This window comes from Coregonus clupeaformis, chromosome 40 (genome assembly GCF_020615455.1).
Source record: "Coregonus clupeaformis isolate EN_2021a chromosome 40, ASM2061545v1, whole genome shotgun sequence".
NCBI lineage: Eukaryota > Metazoa > Chordata > Actinopteri > Salmoniformes > Salmonidae > Coregonus > Coregonus clupeaformis.
The window spans coordinates 15,687,621-15,712,058 of record NC_059231.1 but is presented as its reverse complement, the minus strand read 5'-3'; the positions used below and the strand labels follow the sequence as shown (position 1 = coordinate 15,712,058).

The window sequence follows — 24,438 nt, the reverse complement described above, 5'->3', positions numbered from 1 at the left end:
GCCAGATTCACTGCTTGGAACATTAGCTTTACGTCAAACATTATGTAATGTATTAAATCAAAAAGGACAATATGATATACCTGCTGGGATACAGAGCCTTTTTGTCCTTGAAGATCTCACTGGCCTCCAGTTTCTCCTCATACACAGCCTTCTTCTCCTTTGTGAACTGGCCCCTGTACTTCTTGCACTAATCATTCAAAAAATACATAATCAATCCCTAGGAAATGTGTTATATTGATGTCCCCCGTACTGTAAGTTATAAAGCCAGCGCGCAACGCTGGTTGTACATCCGTACAACCAGTTTACAACCAGGTTGTAATCTGGTTATAATGACATATCAATCAGATTTGCCCGCTGGGTAGTGGCATATACTACTTGACGCTTATAATAATTTGTAGGATCAGTGATGACCACTTGAAAGAACTGCCAAAGATAATAACTAACTGACCCTCCAGAGGTGGAAGATCCTCCTGAGCTCAGTGTGAGCTCCCTCCAGGAAACTGTAAGGCTGGGCCAGCCAGGTGTTGTCTATGGGGGACATGGAGGGCATGGTAGTCTTCAGACCCAGGAAGTACTTCTGCATCTGGAGGGAGGGAGACGGGCATATATTCTATACCTCCCATTCAGACTTGGATTACTGTTGACATTCAGGAATATATAGAACCGGTTTCCCGGACAAAGATTAAGCCTTGTCCGAGAAGCATGTTCAACTGAGATTCTCCATTTAATGTGCTTTTTAATACAGGACTAGGCTTAATCTGTGTCCAGGAAACCGGACCCTAGTGATTCAGAAGAACAGTGCTTAAAAGGGACGGACGGCTCATTCCTGCTAGGCTGGTCCCCGATCTGATTGTGTTGTCTTGCCATCTTGCTCCCACTTACAATTCTCTGGATGATAAAGTTGTAGATCTTCTTGCCAGCGTTGGCCCTAAAGAATTTCCTGTACTCCTGGCGCACCTGTAACCAAGGAGACAACTGATCATCACCATAGTGATCTGATTTGAGGAATGATATCACAACAACACTGATTGACATGACTCTAGAACAGGACCCTCCAACCCTGTTCCTGGGGAGCTCTTGTAGGTTCACTCCAACCCCAGTTTTATCTAAACCGATTCATCTCATCAACCAGCTAATTATTAGAATCAGGTGCACTAGATTAAGGGTTGGAGCAAAAATCTACAGGACAGAAACTCTCCAGGAACAGGGTTGGAGAACCCTTCACTAGAACAACAGGCAGACGTGGTTAGTTAAACAATGAACCCAACGTACAAAGGGAGAGAAAATATTATACTGTAGGTAAATTGCTGAGCATTCAACAAAACTTTGATCAGAATTTGACTTTTCTTCTAAATGGTTTTGCTGAAAATGAGATGTTACATAAATTGATGAGGTCAATTTAAATCACACTGATTGGAGTCAGTTAATCGTTAACAGGTGCTGAGAGCTTCTCTGTGATGTGCAAAGGTGACGTGCACATTGTGCAGTCAATTAGTGAGAGGATTGGGGCCACTCAGACTACAATAATACTGGTGAAAAGGACAAGAGAATGGAGTAGATATAGCATCAGACAAAGCGGAAGCTAGACAAAACAACAGGTCAAAACAGTAGAGAAATGGGACACAACCAGGACACCTGGACGAAAACAGAGCGAAAGATGATATGCTACATTGGGACTGAGTACATGTAAAGGGTTAGATAGCTTAGCGTGCAGACAGGACAGACAAACATGGCTAGAGAGACAGTCAGACAGACACAGAGACAGACATCCAGGCAGCCTCTGCCATGTCAGTCAGGGCAAGTAGTATCCTTTGACCTCTCTGTTAAGGGGCTGCAGTCTTCAGGAACAAGCAGGGGTAAAGAAAAGCAGCTGTCACTCAATTATAACCAGCCATAGCCAGCTTATCTAAAGCCCTGGGTTATATAGGGCAGATTTAACCTCATGGCACACATCTGAATCCTCTAAACACTGGACGTGGAACGTAATAATGTAATGTGTGTCACTGCAGGGATAGAGGAGAGGAGGGAAGGTAGGAGGGGCATATACTTTGGTACTGGACTGCCCAGATATCAAATCAGTCACTCTGGAGCTTGCATGCATTAACTGGGACATCACTGTGTGGTTGGTCCAGGGGGCTCCCGAGTTTTGACAGGCTGAGGCTGGCTACATGCTGGTTTTGTGAAGTGTGCCTACCCCTCCAACACCAAAGGCAGGGGTGATGTCTGGGAGGTAGGGGGTGGCAGGGTGTAAGGGCAGGGTAGAAGGGTGGCTGGAGGGTAGTAGGGAGTGGCTGGGCAGGATAGTAGGGAGTGGCTGAGGGTAAGAGGGAGTGGGCAGGTATACCTGGAGTCCCCGCCAGTAGGCCCAAATGACAGCGACGGCGTGCTTACGCCTGGCCTCCTCCTTCAGGCGCCTTAGCTCCCTGCGTGCCTGTCGGGAAGAAGGGAGGAAAAAGAGGGAAGGAAAGAGTGAAAGGAGGAAATAATAAGAGACTGATATGGAGGAAGAGACACTGCCCTGTGTGAGGACACATCACACAAGAGCCTGTCTAGTTAGCAAGATCCTGAAGACAATTGAACCCACTATGGGAAGAATGCAACTATCATGAAATAGACTACAGTATTATTAAATGTGTATGTACTGTACATCTATATTGGCTAGAACCTTTTTATTTAAACAGGTGGCTCTGTTGAGCAGGAGCAAAGTACAAAGTTCAAAGGTTTCTCCAAGGTTCCATACACTGCATTGCACACAAAAAAAACAATCACTGCAAGCCTCAAGGAATCAGCAAGCAAAGAGTAGCAGCATGCAACTTCTAAAGAGAACAGTATGCAAAAGGTGAGGCTTGGGCCTCAGGGAGGAATAGAAACACAACACACCCAAACATCCTGACCTTTGATAACAAGGGAGGAGAAATCAATGGAGGATAAATCAATGCCAGGATAGCGGAGTGTGTTGGTGGTTTGGGGTAGGGCAGGCACAGGGTCTATCCAAGGTTCCAGACACGGTGCGAGTGTGTGTGTGTGTGATGCCAGTCTAGCGCGTGGCAAAATTCCCCCTGCCGCACCCCCGTCTTCCTCACCCCCCTCCCGATTTCAGTCTGGATCAGCTATAATCCATCAGGCTGCATAGCAAAGAGGCTTAAGTGACTGTATCTTTACCCTTACCCCACCCCCATCCCTCCCCCCTAGTGCACAGGCCTGTCTATTATCTACCAGAGCCAAGGGTCACCAGAACTCCAGCCATCTATCTCTAGATCTCTTCCATTAAACCATTAAAGGCTAGCTAACAGCAGCTAGCTGGGCTGAGAGAGCCAGCATGGGGGCTTAGGGGTCTTGCTCCATTCCAGTAGGTTAGGTGACTTTCCCCCCCTTCAATTATGTTTTGGCATGCGACGGGACATTGGATGAGGGGTTCGTATGGCACCTTTTCATGCAATATAGATGAGATGGGTGGTGGTAATGGGGAGGATAGCTAGAGAGACATGTTGGGGTCTGTTCAGACCAATGTTTAGCTAATGCAGGGCTCTGGCATCGGCCTGGGTTGATTTGATGGAGAAATGGCAGGTGGGCGGATGGATATTGTCGACGACAGGCTGCTTCCCAAATACCTTGGTCCCCTGCCAGCCAGCCCAAATGACAGACACAGCGAGCTTTTCTCGCGCCTCCTTCTTTAGACGCCGCAGTTCTTGCCGAGCCTGGGGAAGTGGTGGGGTTTATTGTTTATTGTGTTTTGGAAAGAATATACCTGTTGGGATGGGTGTTGGTAGCAATAAGAAGCAGACAGACAGAAATGTGTAGCCTACCCCGCAATGAAGTAGCAAAAAGATTAAGACAATGGAGGATAACATGAACGACTCTTTGACGCTTATGACTGAGTGATATGAATTAGCACCATTAGTACAAAAGTTCAGGTTTTCATGATGTAGACAGAAGTTAATTGTATCCGATATAGTATCTGACATCAATTATATTCATTAAACTTTGTGACTACTGTGTATGGCTATTTGATACCACGTTAGAACTCGGCATGGTCTGTTTTAGTACAACAGCTCACATAACTCACTGACCCCACTCTGATTCAGTGGCAGTACCGTGGGCTTTCCCCAGGCTAAGAGACTAGATCCACCAATCAGATGGGCCGATTAGTCGCGACTGCTTCAGTCATGTAACCGACTACAGTAGGCTTGATAAATGTGTCAATAAAAGGTATTTGATGATTATTTGGTCAGTGTGCCCGTAAAGCCTTTAGATAAGATGTTGCTGAGTTACAAAATAGTGTCAGATTAAAGGCCCATCAAATATGACATGTAGTGCATGGACTGTTTTAAAGGATTTAAAGGGCCTCTAATGCAAAGAATGGCACGCTAAGTACATAAACTGCTAATGGTAGCATATGTGCTATGACCATTAGGGCCTAGGCTACATGATCGGTGGCTCTAGTGTGTTATATAGCACATAGAATACAGTCTATTCTCAGCATGGTCTATTCTCAGAACTAATGCAGCATCAAAGTGAACACATGATATACCATTTTGATGATCTATTGTAGCCTACTGTACATCAAGTCTCATATAGTAACAGATTACAGCGGAATGAAATGACAAACGTCAACAAGAAAACAACAGACCAAGACAATGGCGTGTTGTGTTGTGGGACTTGCTGTTGTTCCTAAGGGAAGTAAGTAAGGAAGGCTCTATAGCAGTAAAAACCGAGGCTGCTAGCACACAGACGTTTCTAGGTTAAAGGGGTAAAAATATGTTAGTGGGTAACCCTTTCAACAAGCCCCAAAATGACACCTATGAAAAGGGACAATAAAACAGATGAGTCAAAGAGTGGTAGGCGAGGGGCGACATTAGTGGACCACGGGACAACAGAGGGATAAGGAGGAGCCATTTAATTGGTAAGTTTCAAGGGGAGGGGCGGGACATGGGGGATGACGGACAGCTGAGATGGCAAAACACGATGGCAGCAGGCTTAAATACCTTGGTCCCCTGCCAGTATGCCCATATCACAGACACAGCGCGCTTATTCCGCGCCTCCGTCTTTAGGCGCCGCAGCTCCATCCGAGCCTGGGGGTGGCCGGGAGGGTGGAAGGATGGAGGGAGCAGGGAGGGAAGAGAGTGAGGTGGGAAGAATTAGAGAGGGTGGAAAGAGTGAAAAAGAGTGAGAAAAAGCAGCAGTGGTAAGATCAGCCACAGCAGAAGAAGACTAGAGGGGAAAAGCTGTGGAATTGCTCTAGTTTAGCTTTTAGTATAGCTGAGAGACCTGAGCAGAGCCATGTCTTAAAATACAGTACTTCCCTACCTGGCTTTATCACAGACAAACCTTGTAAAAGCAAAAAGTCAGTGGATGCCCGTAATCAGTAGTCCATTAATATTCCTCCCAATATCTTCATTCTATATATTTACATTGTCTAATCATTATGTAGCCATTAGGTAGTGTTTTTTAGCCAGTACCTGAGTCCCGTGCCAGTACGCTGCAATTGTAGTCACTGCCTCCTTGCATCTCTTCTCATATTTCAGCTGTCGCAATATCTTGCGGGCCTGGAGAAAAACAATTGTTTTAAAAACATGCCTTTACTGCAGCATTATCACAGAAAAATATGCATTCTTATAGTGTTTGACTGGCATGTGGATATAGACATACCTTCCACCCTCTGGTGAAGGACTGCATCACTAGTGTAGCGCTCTTGATTTTCTCATATTTCTTTTGTTGCTGCAACAGGACAAGGCAAAAAACACTGAGCTCAACAGACAAGTAAATTCGAACTACAGAGATCTAAGCTCTAGAGCTAGCATATACAGATGTGGGAACTTAATTTGATCACCCTGTTGTTACAGGACATTTCCTGAACAGCAGGAAATGCAAACTTGTAGTGTATTCAAGGTTTAAAAAGGCTTCTAAAGTTAGTAATTCCCACTTTAAAATGTCAGACCTGATTTGCCCTAAGTAAAAATGTATCAACCCCCACAAAAATGTCCATTAATTATAATCCACATTTCCTGTTACTGCAGGATTATTTTCCTGCTGTGAGAAACTGGTTAAATTAAGATCCTGCACCTGTACAAGAGCTCCAGAAATGAACAGGAGAGGAATCACGATTCTCTCCCCGCCTTTCCCCTCCTGATTCTGAGAATCATCCAAACTAAAATTTCTGGAAAACCTGAGGACTTCGGGAAAGTTTCCAGAATTTTGCAACCCCCTTCACTTGAGACTGAATAAAGGCTGGTATGAAGTTGTGTGTGTGTGCCTGCATGTGCATAGTTGAGACAAGCTAACTCACTGCATATCTGCGGTACCAGGCTGCTACCACCACCTGGCTTTTCTTCAGCAGGAGGAAGTGAGTACGACACTTCCAGCCCCGGTAGATCTTCTGGATCAGGGTGGCCAGGTCCTCCAGACACGCCCTCCTCCTCTCCTCAAGGGTGAACAGCTGGGGACACAGGAACAGGAAGAGGATGATCGGAACATCAAACATGTACTATAATACTATGGACGCCAGCATAGTCTGTACAATTTAGGAATGAGAGGACATTTTCAATTAGACAGGATGCCATTTTGGCACAAGATCTTGAGATTGATAAGAGCCTTCTATATCTGCCCAAACACATCTTCCACCTCAAAAGACAGTTCCAGACAGATCTAGGGGATGGGACTAGACCCCACCCTACCACCAGCCTGACTGAACTGTACCTTCACTGTACAGCTGAGAGATGGAGATACCTAGCTAATCTGGTAAGAAGGTAACGTAGATCAAGGATAAGGACAAACCCCTATGAGATCAGGCTTTGTTTAGGCTGGCTCCTGGACTGACTAAAGAGTACGTTGTTCCACCCATCACTGCAGTTTCTAAAAGCCCATGCTGCTATGGAGAGTAGGCCTAAATGTTCCCCCCCATGCACCTATGTGAGCAGCTGTAGAATGGATAAGTGAAACCATGTGTTCTTAGAATGTTCCATAATGTAGGTTAAGTGTTGTAATTAGTAGAGAGGGGCTCAGCAGAGCACGACTTCCTGCTTCTAGAAGCTTTTTAATGCAGGTCAAACATGAGAGCATGAGCCCACTGGATTCTGGCTTTAGTCAAACTGTATATGAATACATCCATGTCTCCTCACATTTATGATCTATGGCTAAATCTTCCGTACTAATAAAACTGGACAAATGCCAGTTACAGAGCATGCTGCTCTCTTCAAAGTTATGTCACATCCTTGGCGGTAACCCTTTCTAAACCTTACGTACAAAATACAATAAAAACAAAACATCAAGTAGTACCATTAATACCATCAGACTCAGTAACATGGTCCAGATCAACTGGGTGTGCTTCTACAATGTTATGTTATCTCATGTCATGCTACCGTTCTGGGGTTCCTGATGAAGATCTTGGAGCGTCCGTAGGCAAACTCCTCAGCTGAAACAGAACAGTCGGTCAGCAGCACCTCCACTCCGTCCCTACAGGGAGACAGAGATGAACAACTCTTAACTATTCTGTTACGACCATTCTCTTAACTAGTTAGACATGGGACTGTCACATGTACATGATTAAAGGTACAAGATCGGGATAGTTCAGATGAAGCGGAAAGGACAAAAGATAGGGGAGTGAGAGAGAGAGAGACAGAGGGAGAGAGACAGAGGGAGAGGGGGTAGATGGATTAGATAAGGCAGGGAGTACAGGGGGAAAGATGCCATTCTAAGACGATAACATGATGAAAACATGTTGTAACCTCATGAACCACTTATTCACACCATATAAGGAGGATAGTAGGCACACACACTAGACACCAAATATGCTGTTGTGTATAATCCACATCAGATAGGAATCGATGTAATACCTTTTAGGGATGGGCATTTGAAATTATTTTCCTATTCGAATAATATAAAACAATTACGATATCCAGACTCTTGACCAATCAGAATGACAAATTCACATGGCAGGGGCGGACGTGCTACTTTTCTCCAGTAGTTTGGTTAACAGCAACAGCGAAAGAAAAGGCTGATATTCGCCATGATACAACTGATTCTGTTCCAAAAAGGGTTTCTGGTGAGTGTTTTGCATTGATCTGTGTCAGGTATTGTGGAAACTCAAGTGAGTGCCTGTAAATGCTATTTGAAGTAAATACCGATTTCAGGGCAGCCTGGAGGGCGAAATGCGCAGCAGTAGCTCAACGCATCATTAGAGAAAGTACATTCAAAAGTTTGTCGTTTAATTAAATTAATAATTTTAATTGTCACGGTATATCCTTATAGGTAAAAATGTCACAAGATTAATTTAATTTAGACAATGCTTTTTCATTGTTAAAATAGGCCTACAATTTTTCTCCCAAAACGTATTCTCAATAAGCGAATACTAAAGTCTGTTCGATTAACCGTGCCCATCCCTAATACCTTTACAGTGAATGTAACATGACAGAGTGATATGGGCACATAGCAGAGATATGGGGCAACTGCCTCAACATGCCCTGGACAAAGTAAAGGAATTGATTGAGCTGTTAGATGATCTGATAGTCACCCAGCACAACCAGATCAAGCCAACCCAACACGGCTTGTTGACAGTTGTATCATGGTGGGATATGCATGGGAAAATCCTCCATGATGACTACAGTGCTGTTGCTACATTGTTATACAATTAGAACACTGCTGAACATGGGAAGGGAAACTGTAAAAGCCCTTTGTGGAAACTGCTGACGTAAAAAAGGCTTTATAAATACATTAGATTGATTTGATTGAGGAAGAGGTAGATCTTTTTACTCTATGATCATCACATGGTAAATAACATATTACGAACAGGCAGTTAATAACTACAGTATTTCTGTAAAGGCAGAGCTGAGGTCCTACCTGGCGGGTCCTCTCCAGTGAGGCCAGGTCTGCTTGCAGAGCATCTTGTATCGCTCCAGACAAGGCTCATAGGGCTGGCGGAATGCGTAGCCTGCCCTCCTCACACGCACATTCTCCATCAGTCCCAGGTAACGCACCTGGTGACACACCAGTGAGTCAGTGAAGATGTGGGCTGCCTTCTTATCGTTGGGCTTGATGCACCTGAGGAGAACAGACAGACAGATAGTCGGACATGCAATGGTCACACAATGGTAGACAGTGGACCCGATCAGAGTTAACAGATCTCAGAATACTGCCCCAAGGAGTTTAGAGTTTGTTGATTTTTTTCTGATCACAATACTGTTCCTTTTGAATACATTATCCTCGGAGTGAATGGTAATTTACATGATGTAAGTGGGGTTCTAGGTTTACTGTACATGATATACACTACCGTTCAAAAGTTTGGGGTCACTTAGAAATGTCCTTGTTTTAGAAAGAAATTTAGAAAGAATTTTTTTGTCCATTAAAATAGCATCAAATTGATCAGAAATACACTGTAGACATTGTTAATGTTGTAAATGGCTATTGTAGCTGGAAATGGCTGATTTTTTATGTAATATCTACATAGGCGTACAGAGGCCCATTATCAGCAACCATCAGTCTTGTATTCCAATGGCACGTTGTGTTTGCTAATCTAAGTTTATCATTTTAAAAGGCTAATTGATCATTAGAAAACCCTTTTGCAATTATGTTAGCACAGCTGAAAAACTGTTGTGCTTATTAAAGCAATAAAACTGGCCTTCTTGAGACTAGTTGAGTATCTGGAGCATTAGCAATTGTGGGTTCGATTACAGGCTCAAAATGGCCAGAAACAAAGAACTTTCTTCTGAAACTCATCAGTCTATTGTTGTTCTGAGATATCTGCCTAGAAGTTGAGCATCCCGGAGTCGCCTCTTCACTGTTGACGTTGAGACTGGTGTTTTGCGGGTACTATTTAATGAAGCTGCCAGTTGAGGACCTGTGAGGCGTCTGTTTCTCAAACTAGACACTAATGTATTTCTCCTCTTGCTCGGTTGTGCACCGGGGCCTCCCACTCCTCTTTCTATTCTGGTTAGAGCCAGTTTGCACTGTTCTGTGAAGGGAGTAGTACACCGCGTTGTACGAGACCTTCAGTTACATTTCTCACATGGAATAGCCTTCATTTCTCAGAACAAGAATAGACTGACGAGTTTCATTAGAAAGTTATTTGTTTCTGGCCATTTTGAGCCTGTAATCGAACCCACAATTGCTGATGCTCCAGATACTCAACTAGTCTCAAGAAGGAACGTTTAATTTCTTCTGTAATCACCACAACAGTTTTCAGCTGCGCTAACATAATTGCAAAAGGTTTTTCTGATGATCAATTAGCCTTTTAAAATGATTAGCAAACACAACGTGCCATTGGACTGATGGTTGCTGATAATGGGCCTCTGTACGCCTATGTAGATATTCTATTAAAAATCAGCTGTTTCCAGCTACAATAGCCATTTACAACATTAACAATGTCTACACTGTATTTCTGTTCAATTTGATGCTATTTTAAAATGGACAAGAAATTTGATTTTCTTTCAAAAACAAGGACATTTCTAAGTGACCCCACACTTTCAAAAGGTAGTGTAGGTGGGGTTTTAGGTTTACTGTACCTGATGTAGTTAGGGTTCTTGGTCTGCAGGTTCCTCATGAGTCCCCCTACGGAGGCCTTGAACTGGAAGCCTGCAGTGGGGGGTCTCTTCAGGTTGACCTTAGCAGGGTTTCCTTCAGGAAACAGCTGTCTCATCAGGCTGTGGGTGGCCTTGTACATGGCCTGGGACAGGTCTCTGTACAGCAGGTCATTGTTCTTGTCTACAAAGCCCTCCACGCGGTACAGCACCTAGACCACAAGACAATGATGAAAACACCAAGACAGTGATGTAAATACTCAGACACGAAGCACAGAAAATATCTGTTATTGCCCTGTAAAAAGACAGACAACCCAGTCAGAGGGAGGAGGAGTAGTAGCACTTCACTGTCAATCCTAAACTCATCCTGAGGAAATACTTGCCATGGATTGAATCCGATTAATGAAAATGCAACACTGTAGGGCATTTTGACCAAATGGGGATTATAGATCCATTTACCCGGAGTGTCTTTAAAGCAGGATATATTCTGGGCTATTCTGGTCCATCATGTGTCAAGGAAAACCTCTGCATTATTGATATTTTTTACAATCACTGCATGTGATGCACTCCAGGTAATGCTCTTAACCCAAATCTGCATGCTCCTCTCCTCTCCGCTCATGTGACTATAATCAGTATTGATCCCATCTTTTCTCCTCGCCAGTGATTACCAGTGCCAGATCTAGGTAATACATGTCTATGTTCAGTTTAATTCAGGTCCCACCAGGATTGGGGTTAATTTATCCATTTAAATTCAGTCAAGTCAGGAAAAAAACTAAAATTGGACTTGGAATTTCAGTTTACTTCCTGAATTGAAATGGAATTGACCCCAACCCTGGGTCCCACATGGTCTCCCAGTATATGTAAGGTGTGTTTCTCCTCCCTACTTTCCCGGCGTAGTGTTGGATGCGGAAGCAGCTGTGAGGCAGGCTGTGGTCTGTCAGGAACTTGGAGTTCTTGCTGAGGCGACTCTCAAAGTGCTGGTGCTCAGCACAGATGGTGTTGAGCTTGTCTAGGAAGGTGTCATCAGTCACTGTGCCTGGCCTGAGACACTCCTCATCCAACATGGCCAAGATACCATTCTGGTTCTACAACAGAGATAAAGAGGAGAGAGTGGGATTATTATAACGCATGCCTCTTAACATATTATTCTTAGAATACATTCTTAGGACATTCTTCAAAATAAATTCTAAATGTACGAAACAGTATTATAATTGTTCTAAACAGAGTCAACTGTGATTACAGCCCAAAGTTCTCTCATATTTGATGTAATCATGTCTTGTCACTAGCGATAAACCATGATGTGTATATCATGGAAAATTGTTAAGTTATTATTCATGGTTTATTGTGAAATTGCTTTGTTTTGGTTTCCAAGAATCAGATGGCATTGAGGGAGACCGACTTACATTCTCGATGAGGTCACAGATAACGGCGTTGTTGAAATACTCAATGTTGGTCCATTCGATGCCCTGTCAAACAACAGAGGACAAGAGGTTACAAACGGGTTACTATTTTCTCTTTTTCCCTATTAACTTTCACTTAGGTCTTGGGCGTTCCAACAAAGCATTGTCCTGTAGCGTAATCCTGACCTCACCTAGACTTACTTATACAGACCTGAGTGGCTTAAGAGATAAACGCCCTGACTTTCTATACTCTCAGACAGGCAGCTAACCAATGGGCCATAGAGTACCACAGTAGGAGTCATCATACCCATAAAACCTAGCGGTCAAACAGGGAAATGGTTCCAATCGTTTTTTCCACCATTCATTTTTCCCACAGGGGATTTTAGAAACACTTAAAATAAGGGCTGTGTCCCTAGTAGGTTTACCCTGGCGTGACGTTTTGATAACCGTGTAAATATCTCTAGGACAAGGTGACTTATCAAAATATTTGCCTGTATTTACCCCCCCCCCCCCCAAAATGAAATGCTAATTAGCTGCTAATGAGGCAATCATAAAGAACTACAAATGCCATGATGATCTAGATGAGACTGCCGAATCAAAGCAAAGGTAAGAATCTCTGGATTAACTATCTAACGTTAGCTAAACGTAGTAATGAATTAATTAGCTACATTTCCTTAAAATTTACAATTCTGTGAACCGTCTTGAGCAAGTTTTAAACTGACAATTTCTGTTTGCAAAGGTATCAGCTAGAGATGACATGCAGGAGCTTGCAGGGATGTGTAGTCTTGCATGATGTCTTCTTTGATGCTAATTAGCATTTTCGATTTCAGTATAAATAGAGCAGAATATATTTATAAAAATCACCTTGTCTGAGTGAGATTTACATGCTTATCAAAACTTCACGCCAGGGTAAGCCTAAACGAAACACAGCCCTTATTTTAAGTGTTTCTAAAATCCCCTATGGGAAAAATGAATGGTGGAAAAACAATTGGAACCGCTAGGTTCTGGCTGACTTGGCCTGTGTGACAGACAGACAGGGAGACCAGGTTTGGGGGCGGGGCTGGGTTAGCCATGTGGGGATGCAGACTCTGCATCCTGATTGGTGGTTTGTCCCCACTCTCCTGCCCCCTCCTGTCTCCCACAGTGTGGTATTTTCCCATGCACTGATCTGGAGCGAGGCCAGGCAGTGGAATATCATGGAGGGGAGGTCAAGGGAGTAGCACTCACATACTTAGAGCTCTGAAAGCAAACAGAGGCCCGAGCCCCAGGGGGAGAAGTCTGTTTACCCCTGCTGGAGTGAAGGATCACTTCAGTCCCCAAACCCACAGAGGAGGAGAGGGAGGAGAATGAGAGAGATATGGAAATAGTGGTGAAGAGAGCAGGAGAGAAGGGTGAGGGCAGGGAAGGAGGGAGAGAGAGAGGACTAGAAAGATAAGGGAGGTGGACAATAGAACATGGAGGAAGAGAAATGGGAAACAGAGGCAGAGAGAAAAGTGAAAGATTAAATGGATGGGAAAGAAAAGAGTGAAAGAGCAAGAGGTACACGGAGCGAACAGGGGAGCGTCTAGACAAAACAGAGGTGAAAGAGAGAGTGATATAGGCATGGTCAACGTCACAGCCCAGACATACTAAAACACTGGATGACAGGCCTGGCTCACACTACAAATTGACCCGTCAGTGTGTGGAATGTAGAGGTGTCAGGGGGGCAGAGAGGATGCTATGGCTTTCGCTGTAATGTCACGCTAACAAAGAAAATGTTTATTTCCAAACAAACCAAGGGAATATCTTTTCTCTCTGAACTACTGTGGGCACTGATCTACTAGAACAATGAGGCAATGCTATAAGAAACACTCATTTTCATTGACTCTTTTAAAACGTTTTGATACGGTGTGCTCTAAAGCCCGGTTGTCCCCAGTAAGGGAAACAGGGAACCATTCCTTACCTCTCTGACGTACTCCTCCTGCTCTTCACGTAGCGTCAGTTCGATGAAGATCTGCTGAAGCTTCTCGTTGCAGTAGTTGATGATAAACTGTTCAAAGCTGTTGTCCTGTAGAGGAGAACACCCATAGATACCATTTAGACTCATGTTCGGTCATTAGGCCACATTTGAGCATTTTAGCCTGTCCAGATGCAAACAGCAGGGTACCACATATTGGGGGTAAAACTCACTAATAAACTGGACTGCTGTCCTCTCTCGCATGCATGCCAAAACAGACCCAGGCTGGCTCCAAAATTGCTCAAGCTCCATTCCTTCACTGTAATGTCACGCTAACAAAGAAAATGTCTCTTTCCAAACAAACCGAGATAATCTATTTTCTCTCTGAAGTACTGTGGGAACTGATCTACTTTAAAACTGTGGCAATGCTAGCTACCAATCTAGGCAACCAAGCAACCAGAAAGGGTCTAGAACTTTCTATTCCTTGTTGACATTCCTCCTTATTGCTTTACAACCACTCTTGAACAAACAAAGGACAGTGTCTTTGGACAAGACAAATAGCTTCCTGATCGTAAAATCCTACCTGTGTTTCTTATCATGGATACATGTAAACTAACCTCGGTAAAGCTTCAGTGTTTATCAGAAACCCGTTTCAAAAGGTGTTGAACAGTGAGCACGAAATATTGTTTTTTGTTAACCATTTCAAAGCCTAAATTATAAAAAAGTACCCCCTTTTCCTATCAATTAAGAACACCAGTTCATTTTTTCATTGCAATCAACCCTTCTTGGCAAACAGCATCAGCGTTGGTTGGGTTAGGTAACAATATATCACTCATTTGCTTAGGTTACAGTGGGTTAGAACAGCATAACTATTGGGGGCGAAGGGCGTACTGGACACTGCTGGTCAGGAGGAGCAGGACACACATGGCAACAGGAGTGTGTTCATACATAACCTGGTCTCAGATCTGTTTGTGCAGCCTTGCCAAACATTTGGAGGACCATAGGAGTTGACAAGACCGCACAAACAGATCTGGGACCAGGCTACTTCATACACTCTTCAGAAAAGCTCTGCTATTGTATGTCCTCTCCTTCACTTAAGAGGCACCAGTACTCCTTCATATCGCACCACAAAAAACACAATGGAAGTCCTGTTCTAGATGAGGATCTGAATTAGGACTAGAAGATAGATAGTAGCATGCACACTGCACCCAGCACGCCCTCGGCAGGTGTACTTACTCCATCCTGTCGGCCCAGACAACAACATTCAGGAGAGAGGAATGGAACGACTTCACAATGAGTGGGGAACAGTCAGGCGCATTAGGAACATGCTATTTCGAGATCAACTTAAAAGACACACTGGACTGTGTAAGTTTAGTTGCTAGTTGTTTATGTCAAATGTATTATCTCATGAAACCACACAAATTCTTTGTTTTAGGCAAACAATATGCTTTTGCTCATGGGTGAGGGGATGTGTGAGGTAGCTTCTGTCCATTTAGGTCCCTTTCACAAACTGTGGGCCATTACACTTACCTCAAATATTTCAAAACCATAGATGTCCAGGACTCCCATCACCTTGTGCCGTGTTTTGGCCTGAGCCTGAGAAAAGCGAGAAAGAGGAAGTATAAAATAGATATACACTACCGGTCAAAAGTTTTACAACACCTACTCATTTAACATTTTTTCTTTATTTTGACTATTTTCTACATTGTAGAATCATAGTGAAGACATCAAAACTATGAAATAACACATATGGAATCATGTAGTAACCAAAATTTTTTTGTACAAATCAAAATACAGTTAAAGTCGGAAGTTTACATACACCTTAGCCAAATACATTTAAACTCAGTTTTTCACAATTCCTGACATTTAATCCTAGTAAAAATCCCCTCTCCTAGGTCAGTTAGGATCACCACTTCATTTTAAGAATGTGAAATGTCAGAATAATAATAGTGGGTCAGAAGTTTACATACTCAATTAGTATTTCGGTAGCATTGCCTTTAAATTGTTTAACTTGGGTCAAACATTTCAGGTAGCCTTCCACAAGCTTCCCACAATAAATTGGGTGAATTTTGGCCCATTCCTCCTGACAGAGCTGGTGTAACTGAGTCAGGTTTGTAGGCCTCCTTGCTCGCACACGCTTTTTCAGTTCTGCCACAAATTGTCTATAGGATTGAGGTCAGGGCTTTGTGATGGCCACTCAATACCTTGACTTTGTTGTCCTTAAGCCATTTTGCCACAACTTTGGAAGTATGCTTGGGGTTATTGTCCATTTGGAAGACCCATTTGCGACCAAGCTTTAACTTCCTGACTGATGTCTTGAGATGTTGCTTCAATATATCCTCATAATTTTCCTTCCTCATGATGCCATCCATTTTGTGAAGTGCACCAGTCCCTCCTGCAGCAAAGCACCCCCACAGCATGATGCTGCCACCCCCGTGCTTCACGGTTGGGATGGTGTTCTTCGGCTTGCAAGCTACCCCCTTTTTCCTGGTCATTATGGCCAAACAGTTCTATATTTGTTTCATCAGACCAGAGGACATTTCTCCAAAAAGTACGATCTTTGTCCCCATGTGCAGTTACAAACCGTAGTCTGGCTTTTTTATGGCGGTTTTGGAGCAGTGGCTTCTTTCTTGCTGAGCAGCCTTTCAGGTTATGTCGATATAGGACTTGTTTTACTGTGGATATAGATACTTTTGTACCCGTTTCCTCCAGCATCTTCACAAGGTCCTTTGCTGTTGTTCTGGGATTGATTTGCACTTTTTGCACCAAAGTACGTTCATCTCTAGGAGACAGAACCAGTCTCCTTCCTGAGCGGTATGACGGCTGCGTGGTCCCATGGTGTTTATACTTGCGTACTATTGTTTGTACAGATGAACGTGGTACCTTCAGGCGTTTGGAAATTGCTCCCAAGGTTGAACCAGACTTGTGGAGGTCTACAATTGTTTTTCTGAGGTCTTGGCTGATTTGTTTTGATTTTCCCGTGATGTTAAGCAAAGAGGCACTGAGTTTGAAGGTAGGCCTTGAAATACATCCACACCTCCAATTGACTCAAATGATCAGAAGCTTCTAAAGCCATGACATCACTTTCTGGAATTTTCCAAGCTGTTTAAAGGCACCGTCAACTTAGTGTATGTAAACTTCTGACCCACTGGAATTGTGATACAGTAAATTATAAGTTAAATAATCTGTCTGTAAACAATTGTTGGAAAAATGTATTGTGTCATGCAAAGTAGATGTCCTAACCGACTTGCCAAAACTATAGTTTGTTAACAAGAAATGTGTGGATTGGTTGAAAAACAAGTTTTAATGACTCCAACCTAAGTGTATGTAAACGTCCAACTTCAACTGTATATTTGAGATTCTTCAAAGTAGGAACCCTTTGCCTTGATGACAGCTTTGGACACTCTTGGCATTCTCTCAACCAGCCTCATGAGGTAGTCACCTGGAATGCATTTCAATTAACAGGTGTGCCTTCTTAAAAGTTAATTTGTGGAATTTCTTTCCTTCTTAATGTGTTTGAGCCAATCAGTTGTGTTGTGACAAGGTAGGGGTGGTATACAGAAGATAGCCCTATTTGGTAAAATACCAAGTCCATATTATGGCAAGAACAGCTCAAATAAGCAAAGAGAAACAACAGTCCATCATTACCTTAGGACATGAAGGTCAGTCAGTACGGAACATTTCAAGAACTTTGAACGTTTCTTCAAGTGAAGTCACAAAAACCATCAAGCGCTATGATGAAACTGGCTCTCATGAGGACCGCCACAGGAATGGAAGACCCAGAGTTACCTCTGCTGCAGAGGATAAGTTCATTAGAGTTACCAGCCTCAGAAATTGCAGCCCAAATAAATGCTTCAGAGTTCAAGTAACAGACACATCTCAACATCAACTGGTCAGAGGTGACTTGGACCATGAAGGCCTGATTCACTAAGTGCTGCAAAGAAACCACTACTAAAGGACACCAATAAGAAGAGACCTGCTTGGGCCAAGAAATATGAGCAATGGACATTAGACCGGTGGAAATGTGTCCTTTGGTCTGGAGTCCAAATTTGAGATTTCTGGTTCCAATCGCCGAGTCTTTGTGAGACGCGGCGTGGGTGAACGGATAATCTACGCATGTGTATTTCCCACCGTAAAGCATGGAGGAGGAGGTGTTATGGTGTGGGGGTGCTTTGCTGGTGACACTGTATGTAATTTATTTAGAATTCAAGGCACACTTAACCAGCATGGCTACCACAGCATTCTGCAGCGATACGCCATCCCATCTGGTTTGGGCTTAGTGGGACTATCATTTGTTTTTCAACAGGACAATGACCCAACACACCTCCAGGCTGTGTAAAGGCTATTTGACCAAGACGGAGAGTGATGGAGTGCTGCATCAGATGACCTGACCTCCACAATCCCCCGACCTCAACCAAATTGAGATGGTTTGGGATGAGTCAGACCGCATAGTGAAGGAAAAGCAGCCAACAAGTGCTCAGCATATGTGGGAACTCCTTCAAGACTGTTGGAAAAGCATTCCAGGTGAAGCTGGTTGAGAGAATGCCAAGAGTGTGCAAGGCTGTCATCAAGGAAAAGGGTGGCTATTTGAAGAATCTCAGATATAAAATATATTTTGTTTAACACTATTGATTCCTACATGATTCCATGTGTTATTTCATAGTTTTGATGTCTTCACTATTATTCTACAATGTAGAAAATAGTAAAAATAAAGAAAAACCCTTGAATGAGTAGGTGTTCTAAAACTTTTGACCGGTAGTGTATATATAAAATCATAGTCCTTTTAATCTACTTTGGTAGGGCTTATATCTTTACAGTCAATGGCTTAATGAGACCAGACCTACCTTGATGCTTTCATTGATCCTTGTGACCAGCCAGCTGAACAGACGGCTGTAGAGGTTTTTGGCCAGGGCATCACGGGCATAGTAGGCCTTGCAAATCACACAATAAGGGCTTAGTATATACAAAGATTTTAGTTTCAGTTCATATAAGGAAATCAGTCAATTTAAATACATAAATTAGGCTCTAATACCTTAAAAAAAAGTAGGGGTGTGGATCAGAAAACCAGTCAGTATCTGGTGTGACCACCTTTTGCCTCATGCAGCGCGACACATCTCCTTCGCATAGAGTTGATCAGGCTGTTAATTGCGGCCAGTGGAATGTTTTACCACTCCTTTTCATTGGCTGTGCGAAGTTGCTGGATATTGGCGGGAACTGGAACACACTGTCGTACACGTCGATCCAGAGCATCCCAAACATGCTCAATGGGTAACATGTCTGGTGAGTATGCAGGCCATGGAAGAACTGGGACATTTTCAGCTTCCAGGAATTGTGTACAGATCCTTGCGACATGGGGCCATGCATTATCATGCTGAAACATGAGGTGATGGCGGCAGATGATTGGCACGACAATGGGCCTCATGATCATGTTACGGTATCTCTGTGCATTCAAATTGCCATCGATAAAATGCAATCGTGTTCATTGTCTGTAGCTTATGCCTGCCCATACCATAACCCCACCATCACCATAGGGCACTGTGTTCGTAATGTTGACATCAGCAAAGCGCTCATGCACACAACGCCATACACGTGGTCTGTGGTTATGAGGCCGGTTGGACATACTGCCAGATTCTCTAAAACGATGTTGAAGGTGGCTTATGGTGAATTAACATTAAATTCTCTGCCAACAGTTCTGGTGGACATTCCTGCAGTTAGACTGCCAATTGCGCGCTCCCTCAAAACTTTGTGGCATTGTGTTGTGTGACAAAACTACACATTTTAAAATGGCCTTTTATTGTCCCCAGCACAAGATGCACCTGTGTAATGATCATGCTGTTTAATCAGCTTTTTGATATGCCACACCTGTCAGGTGGATGGACTATCTTGGCAAAGGAGAAATGCTCACTAACAGGGATGTAAACAAATTTGTGCACACCATTTGAGAGAAATAAGCTTTTTGTGCATATGGAACATTTCTGGGATCTTTTATTTCAGCTCATGAAACATTGGACCAACACTTTACATGTTGCGTTTTATATTTTTATTCAGTGTAGATTTCAGTGCTCTCATACAGAGAAATAAAGCTGTAGTAAATATCTCTGGTAAATGCTTGTAGTAGCGTAGCATTCAACTGGGACAGCGATAGATCAGTCTCTATGGATGTGAAGTGACATCAGTCAAGCTGTGATTCCAGCTGTAGAATGTTTCTCATTCCAACCATCCACAAGGAAACAACAGTGAAATTATACATTGAGCTGTCTGAGGAGGCGTGTCCTAGCGTGGGCCGAAAAACATCCCTATAGTTAGGGAGGCTCATCCTCTGGCATACAGCCACACTGGAGTAGAGAGGCTGTCATTCCTCATGTAAACAACACACACACACACCGGAAGAGATTAACTTGGAGTGACAGAGCGCTGTGGCATGGACAGGACCAGGCATAACCTCCCTGACAAACAAACACTTCTAGGAGGTGATTTTTGACTGGTGATGATGTGCTATGGATGAGCTGGTGCTCCTTTAGTTTGATATTTCCTCCAAGGGCTCTAACCAATGTGCTCCGATTTATTGTCTCAGCCTGGCCTTTTTATACCCTTCTGTTTACGCCATCTGGCCGGATGTTTGTGAAGATAAGAGACAGCACACAGTAGCAACAGGGGAGGGTGTCCCAGTCTCAAAGAACCAGATCTGTAGCCTGGTCCCAGATCTGTTTGTGCTGTCTTGTCAACTCCTATGGTCATTTTTATGGTAATGAGTTTAAGAGTTGGCAACACAGCACAAATAGCACTGGGACCAGGCTACCAGAAAACTGCCAAGGATGTTTAAATCACACTTCAGGAGGAGTGAAGCTCATCCCTTCATACTACCCTTCTTCATAAGCTGCTTTTGTGGAGAACAGGGAGAGGACTAGGGAGAGGACAAGGGAGAGGACTAGCCTCTGACATTCTTCTTCTCATCACCAACTGAATGTTGCCTGAACTCAAACCTCCAGCATAGGGAGAGGAGACTAGCTTCTATTCCTCTTATCTAAAACCTGAATGTGCCTGACCTCACTAACCTCCAAAACCTGGCCCACTTCTGCATTTTCCAAGGGAGAATTCACCAAATCCTAATCCATAATGGATATGTTTCCATGTACAGTAGATGGGAAGTAAGCTAGCCAGAGAACTAAGTCAAAGGGAAATAATCCTCTCATCCACCCACAAAACAACTGGAGTGTGAAACATCCCTTGGGACTTCGTCTGTCAGTGCTATCATGAAAGGAAGTATGTTGCTATACACTGATGACAGGTGGTGGTCGTATGTGGCTCAGTTGGTGAGGGTATGGCGCTAGCAAAGTCAAGGTTGTGGGTTCAAGTCCCACAGGGATCACATATACATACTAAAATCAATGCACTGTCATACGGGGTAGTCTAGTATTAGAAACAACATTGGTGCGGATACAATGGGAACATGTGGGATTGCGCAAGTGTGATGTCATGAATGTTTCTGGAAATGTATTAATGTAAACATTAAGTTGTTTATTGATTTTGTCTATGTATGTTTTTTTGTTTGTTGTCAAAAAAAAAAGACAAAAGGTATTACTAAAATAAATACATAAAATCAATGCACTCCAACTCACTGTATGTTGATAAAAGTGGCATACACTATTACATTATATACACACTCATGTTTAAATAGATAGAACTAAATAAGTGTGATGCTATACAGTGCTGATCTTCTCACCTGGGCCACATTGAGTGTGGTAGACACCTTCTCCATCTTGGCTTCCACAGTGCGGTAGCTGAAAGCCCTCTCCAGCACAGACTGCTCAATCCCCAACAGCTCACACATCTCCTTCAGGTCTGGAAGATAGAGCAGAGGAAACACACACTCACTAACAGAACAACAGACACTCAAATCATAGAGCTTTGTATACAGGCCGAAGGCAAGGAAACAAATAGGTAATGACTAGATGACACGCATCAATAAAGGAAATCTATCCCCTGTGAATAAGGAATCCATATCAATATTTAGCTTTACCAACAATGCCACTTGATGCCAGTATCAGGGTTCCAGTGGGTAACCATAAGGGCATTAGCTAAACCCTTTCCTTAGAGAGATAAGATGATCTACTCTCTGTGTTCTCAGACAGTCTTCTTTAGGATCAGTGTTGTGTCTCCTGGCCAGGATACCCCAAAGCAGCCGGACAGAGTAGTGTTTAAGAGGAGTTGGTGCATTAGCCTTAATGTATTTAGGTATTTACAGGTCAATCGTCTCACTCAATTGTCTTATGTAAGAGTAGTGTTGTTGACAAATATTTACATTACATTTTAGTCATTTAGCAGACGCTCTTATCCAGAGCGACTTACAGTTAGTGCATACATTATTTTATCGAACCCACAACCCTGGCGTTGCAAACGCCATGCTCTACCAACTGAGCTACATCCCTTGCCGGCCAAATCCCTCCCCTACCCTGGACGACGCTGGGCCAATTGTGCGCGCCGCCCCATGGGTCTCCCGGTCGCGGCCGGCTACGACAGAGCCTGGATTCGAACCAGGATCTCTAGTGGCACAGCTAGCACTGCGATGCAGTGCCTTAGACCACTGCGCCACTCGGGAGACATACAAATGTGACACATGTGTATAGTGAAAGCTGTCAATTGGTCACAAGGGGAAATCCCATTAATAACCTGGTCTAAATGTAGAAAGTAGAAGTGTAGATTTTAAGATTCACACCACAGGCCATGTGGAGTTCTTCCACTTCAGTGTATCATGTAGATTAGAAAGGCGTTTTGTTTGCAAAGAAAGAATGCAAAGTTGTGCCATGGCTGGGTTATTCAGACATGCAAAATATTACATTTGCTTAATAGGGGAGAGCTGTGAGCAGTTCTATCAGTAGGCCTACTGTACATACCATCAGAAAACATTGCATACTATTGCAAACTGTAGTTAAGCAGTGAATGCTATTCATAAAAAAGGGTTACATGGAGAAAATTGGACCCCTCTCAATTGAAAATGGACGGCCCTCCCTATTTTACCTAAACCCTCCATGAACGCTTGAATAAAAAAAAACAAGTGACCCTCCCCTATATCCAACATAATAATTAAAACAAAGTGGCTCGCAGAGAACATGTCTACCATTTACCCTGACTTCTTGGACAGACCAGAGCCCTAGATATGCAGTTTTAGAAACAGTTTTTCATCCTGTAAGTATTACATAGTAACACAGGAATTTTGATAGCGCACAGGGCTGCGGGCCAGAAGGTTGTGGGTTCGCAGAACACTGTAGACAAGACTACGGGTGGAAAGATATCCTTTATGGTAAAAGTATTGCATGAATCCATCATCGTATTTGCAGTTCCGAGAAAAAATAACCTTTTATAAACATTTAATGCAATTCTACGTCATTTTAAATATTATTATAATATTTTGTAATACCACACAAATTACCGAAATGACAGGCTAAGAACGGACAGAGCGAGAGGCCTGTGTTTTCATCTTATCCAATGCCAAATCAGTGTGTCTTGTTTGCAACGAAACTGTCCCTGTTTGCAAATAATTAAATTTGAGGTATCATTAAGAATCTGAGCATGGTACTTTCAAAAGTTATGCCTACCTGTCCACCCCAAACAGAGTAGGCCTACCAACACAGACAAATGTACGCTTTAACTGCTGGCTACTCTTCTTCCATGGCTTAACCCAATGACAGAAGGTCACAAGTGTTTCCCTAAAAGCTGTCTGGATTTAAACATCTTCTATTGTACAGAAAGTGAAAAGGTTAATCAATTGATAGTGACAGAATTAGATGACTTCCCAAGCAAAGTCTATTTTTTGTCTCCTCGGCTATAGAAGGTTGTAACGCAGCCTCTGAATGTCAACGAAACAAATCAATGATATCCCCATATGTATCAGAGTCAAGTCTTTCCCGGGTATTTTACAGCTTGTTTCTAGCATGAAGCGTCGCGGAACAAAGCACTGTTTGAGATATATATATATCACTCTATATAAATCGGATCCCCGTTTTATTTTCTAAATATTAAGCTAACAAGGGGTAGGCCTAAGCTTTTCCCCACATTTTCTTTAATAAAAAGGTAGGCCTATGGAATACCCTCATATCCCCTCAATTCGAGTCTTGGTTTTAACTTAACAGCCCTTCACTGACACGGAAGTAGGCTATTTAAAGAGTGCATGGTGGGTGGAGGAATTGACCGACAAATCTATGGATATAGCAGCCTATAGCCTAATCTCGTCTGTCAAACAGGTAGGCCTACCTCTTACTTAGGAATAAATAAACTCCCTCCCTTAGCCCTCTTGTTGATAGTAAAGTCTAATTAAAATGAAGACTGTTTAAATGAATTATGCCTACTCAAATGTTTCTACTTTCAGCACCATGAGCTGACCCTTTCTATTGATTGTGTCGTGGCTAATGCTTCAAGTTTCAGCACCACAATTTAAGTTACTAGAATCTGGCTTATTGTGAGGTCAATAACTCTGATAAATACATCATGGGCAAGACACATATTGTTTTTAAAGATCATTTGATTGAGACCACACTAAATAGCCTATAGGCACACTTATTGCACCCCCAGCGGAGAATCAGAGATGAGGGGT

At 43.1% G+C, this 24,438-nt stretch overlaps 1 protein-coding gene across 1 annotated transcript in view; it reads right to left on the bottom strand.

Moving 5' to 3' along the window:
* LOC121555069 (unconventional myosin-Ib) overlaps positions 1-24,438 on the bottom strand; it is a 119,384-nt gene that overhangs the window by 8,678 nt on the left and 86,268 nt on the right. Inside the window, exons 11-28 of the mRNA XM_041868847.2 lie at positions 21,571-21,689; positions 18,692-18,778; positions 15,378-15,443; positions 13,854-13,958; positions 11,915-11,977; positions 11,396-11,596; positions 10,497-10,723; positions 8,836-9,036; positions 7,359-7,452; positions 6,287-6,436; positions 5,650-5,718; positions 5,460-5,546; positions 4,986-5,072; positions 3,612-3,698; positions 2,345-2,431; positions 883-957; positions 449-583; positions 81-187 (exon numbers count right to left, since the gene is read on the bottom strand). Coding sequence (XP_041724781.1) covers positions 81-187; positions 449-583; positions 883-957; positions 2,345-2,431; positions 3,612-3,698; positions 4,986-5,072; positions 5,460-5,546; positions 5,650-5,718; positions 6,287-6,436; positions 7,359-7,452; positions 8,836-9,036; positions 10,497-10,723; positions 11,396-11,596; positions 11,915-11,977; positions 13,854-13,958; positions 15,378-15,443; positions 18,692-18,778; positions 21,571-21,689 — 2,047 coding nt within the window. The remainder of the gene's footprint in view (positions 1-80; positions 188-448; positions 584-882; positions 958-2,344; positions 2,432-3,611; positions 3,699-4,985; positions 5,073-5,459; positions 5,547-5,649; positions 5,719-6,286; positions 6,437-7,358; positions 7,453-8,835; positions 9,037-10,496; positions 10,724-11,395; positions 11,597-11,914; positions 11,978-13,853; positions 13,959-15,377; positions 15,444-18,691; positions 18,779-21,570; positions 21,690-24,438) is intronic.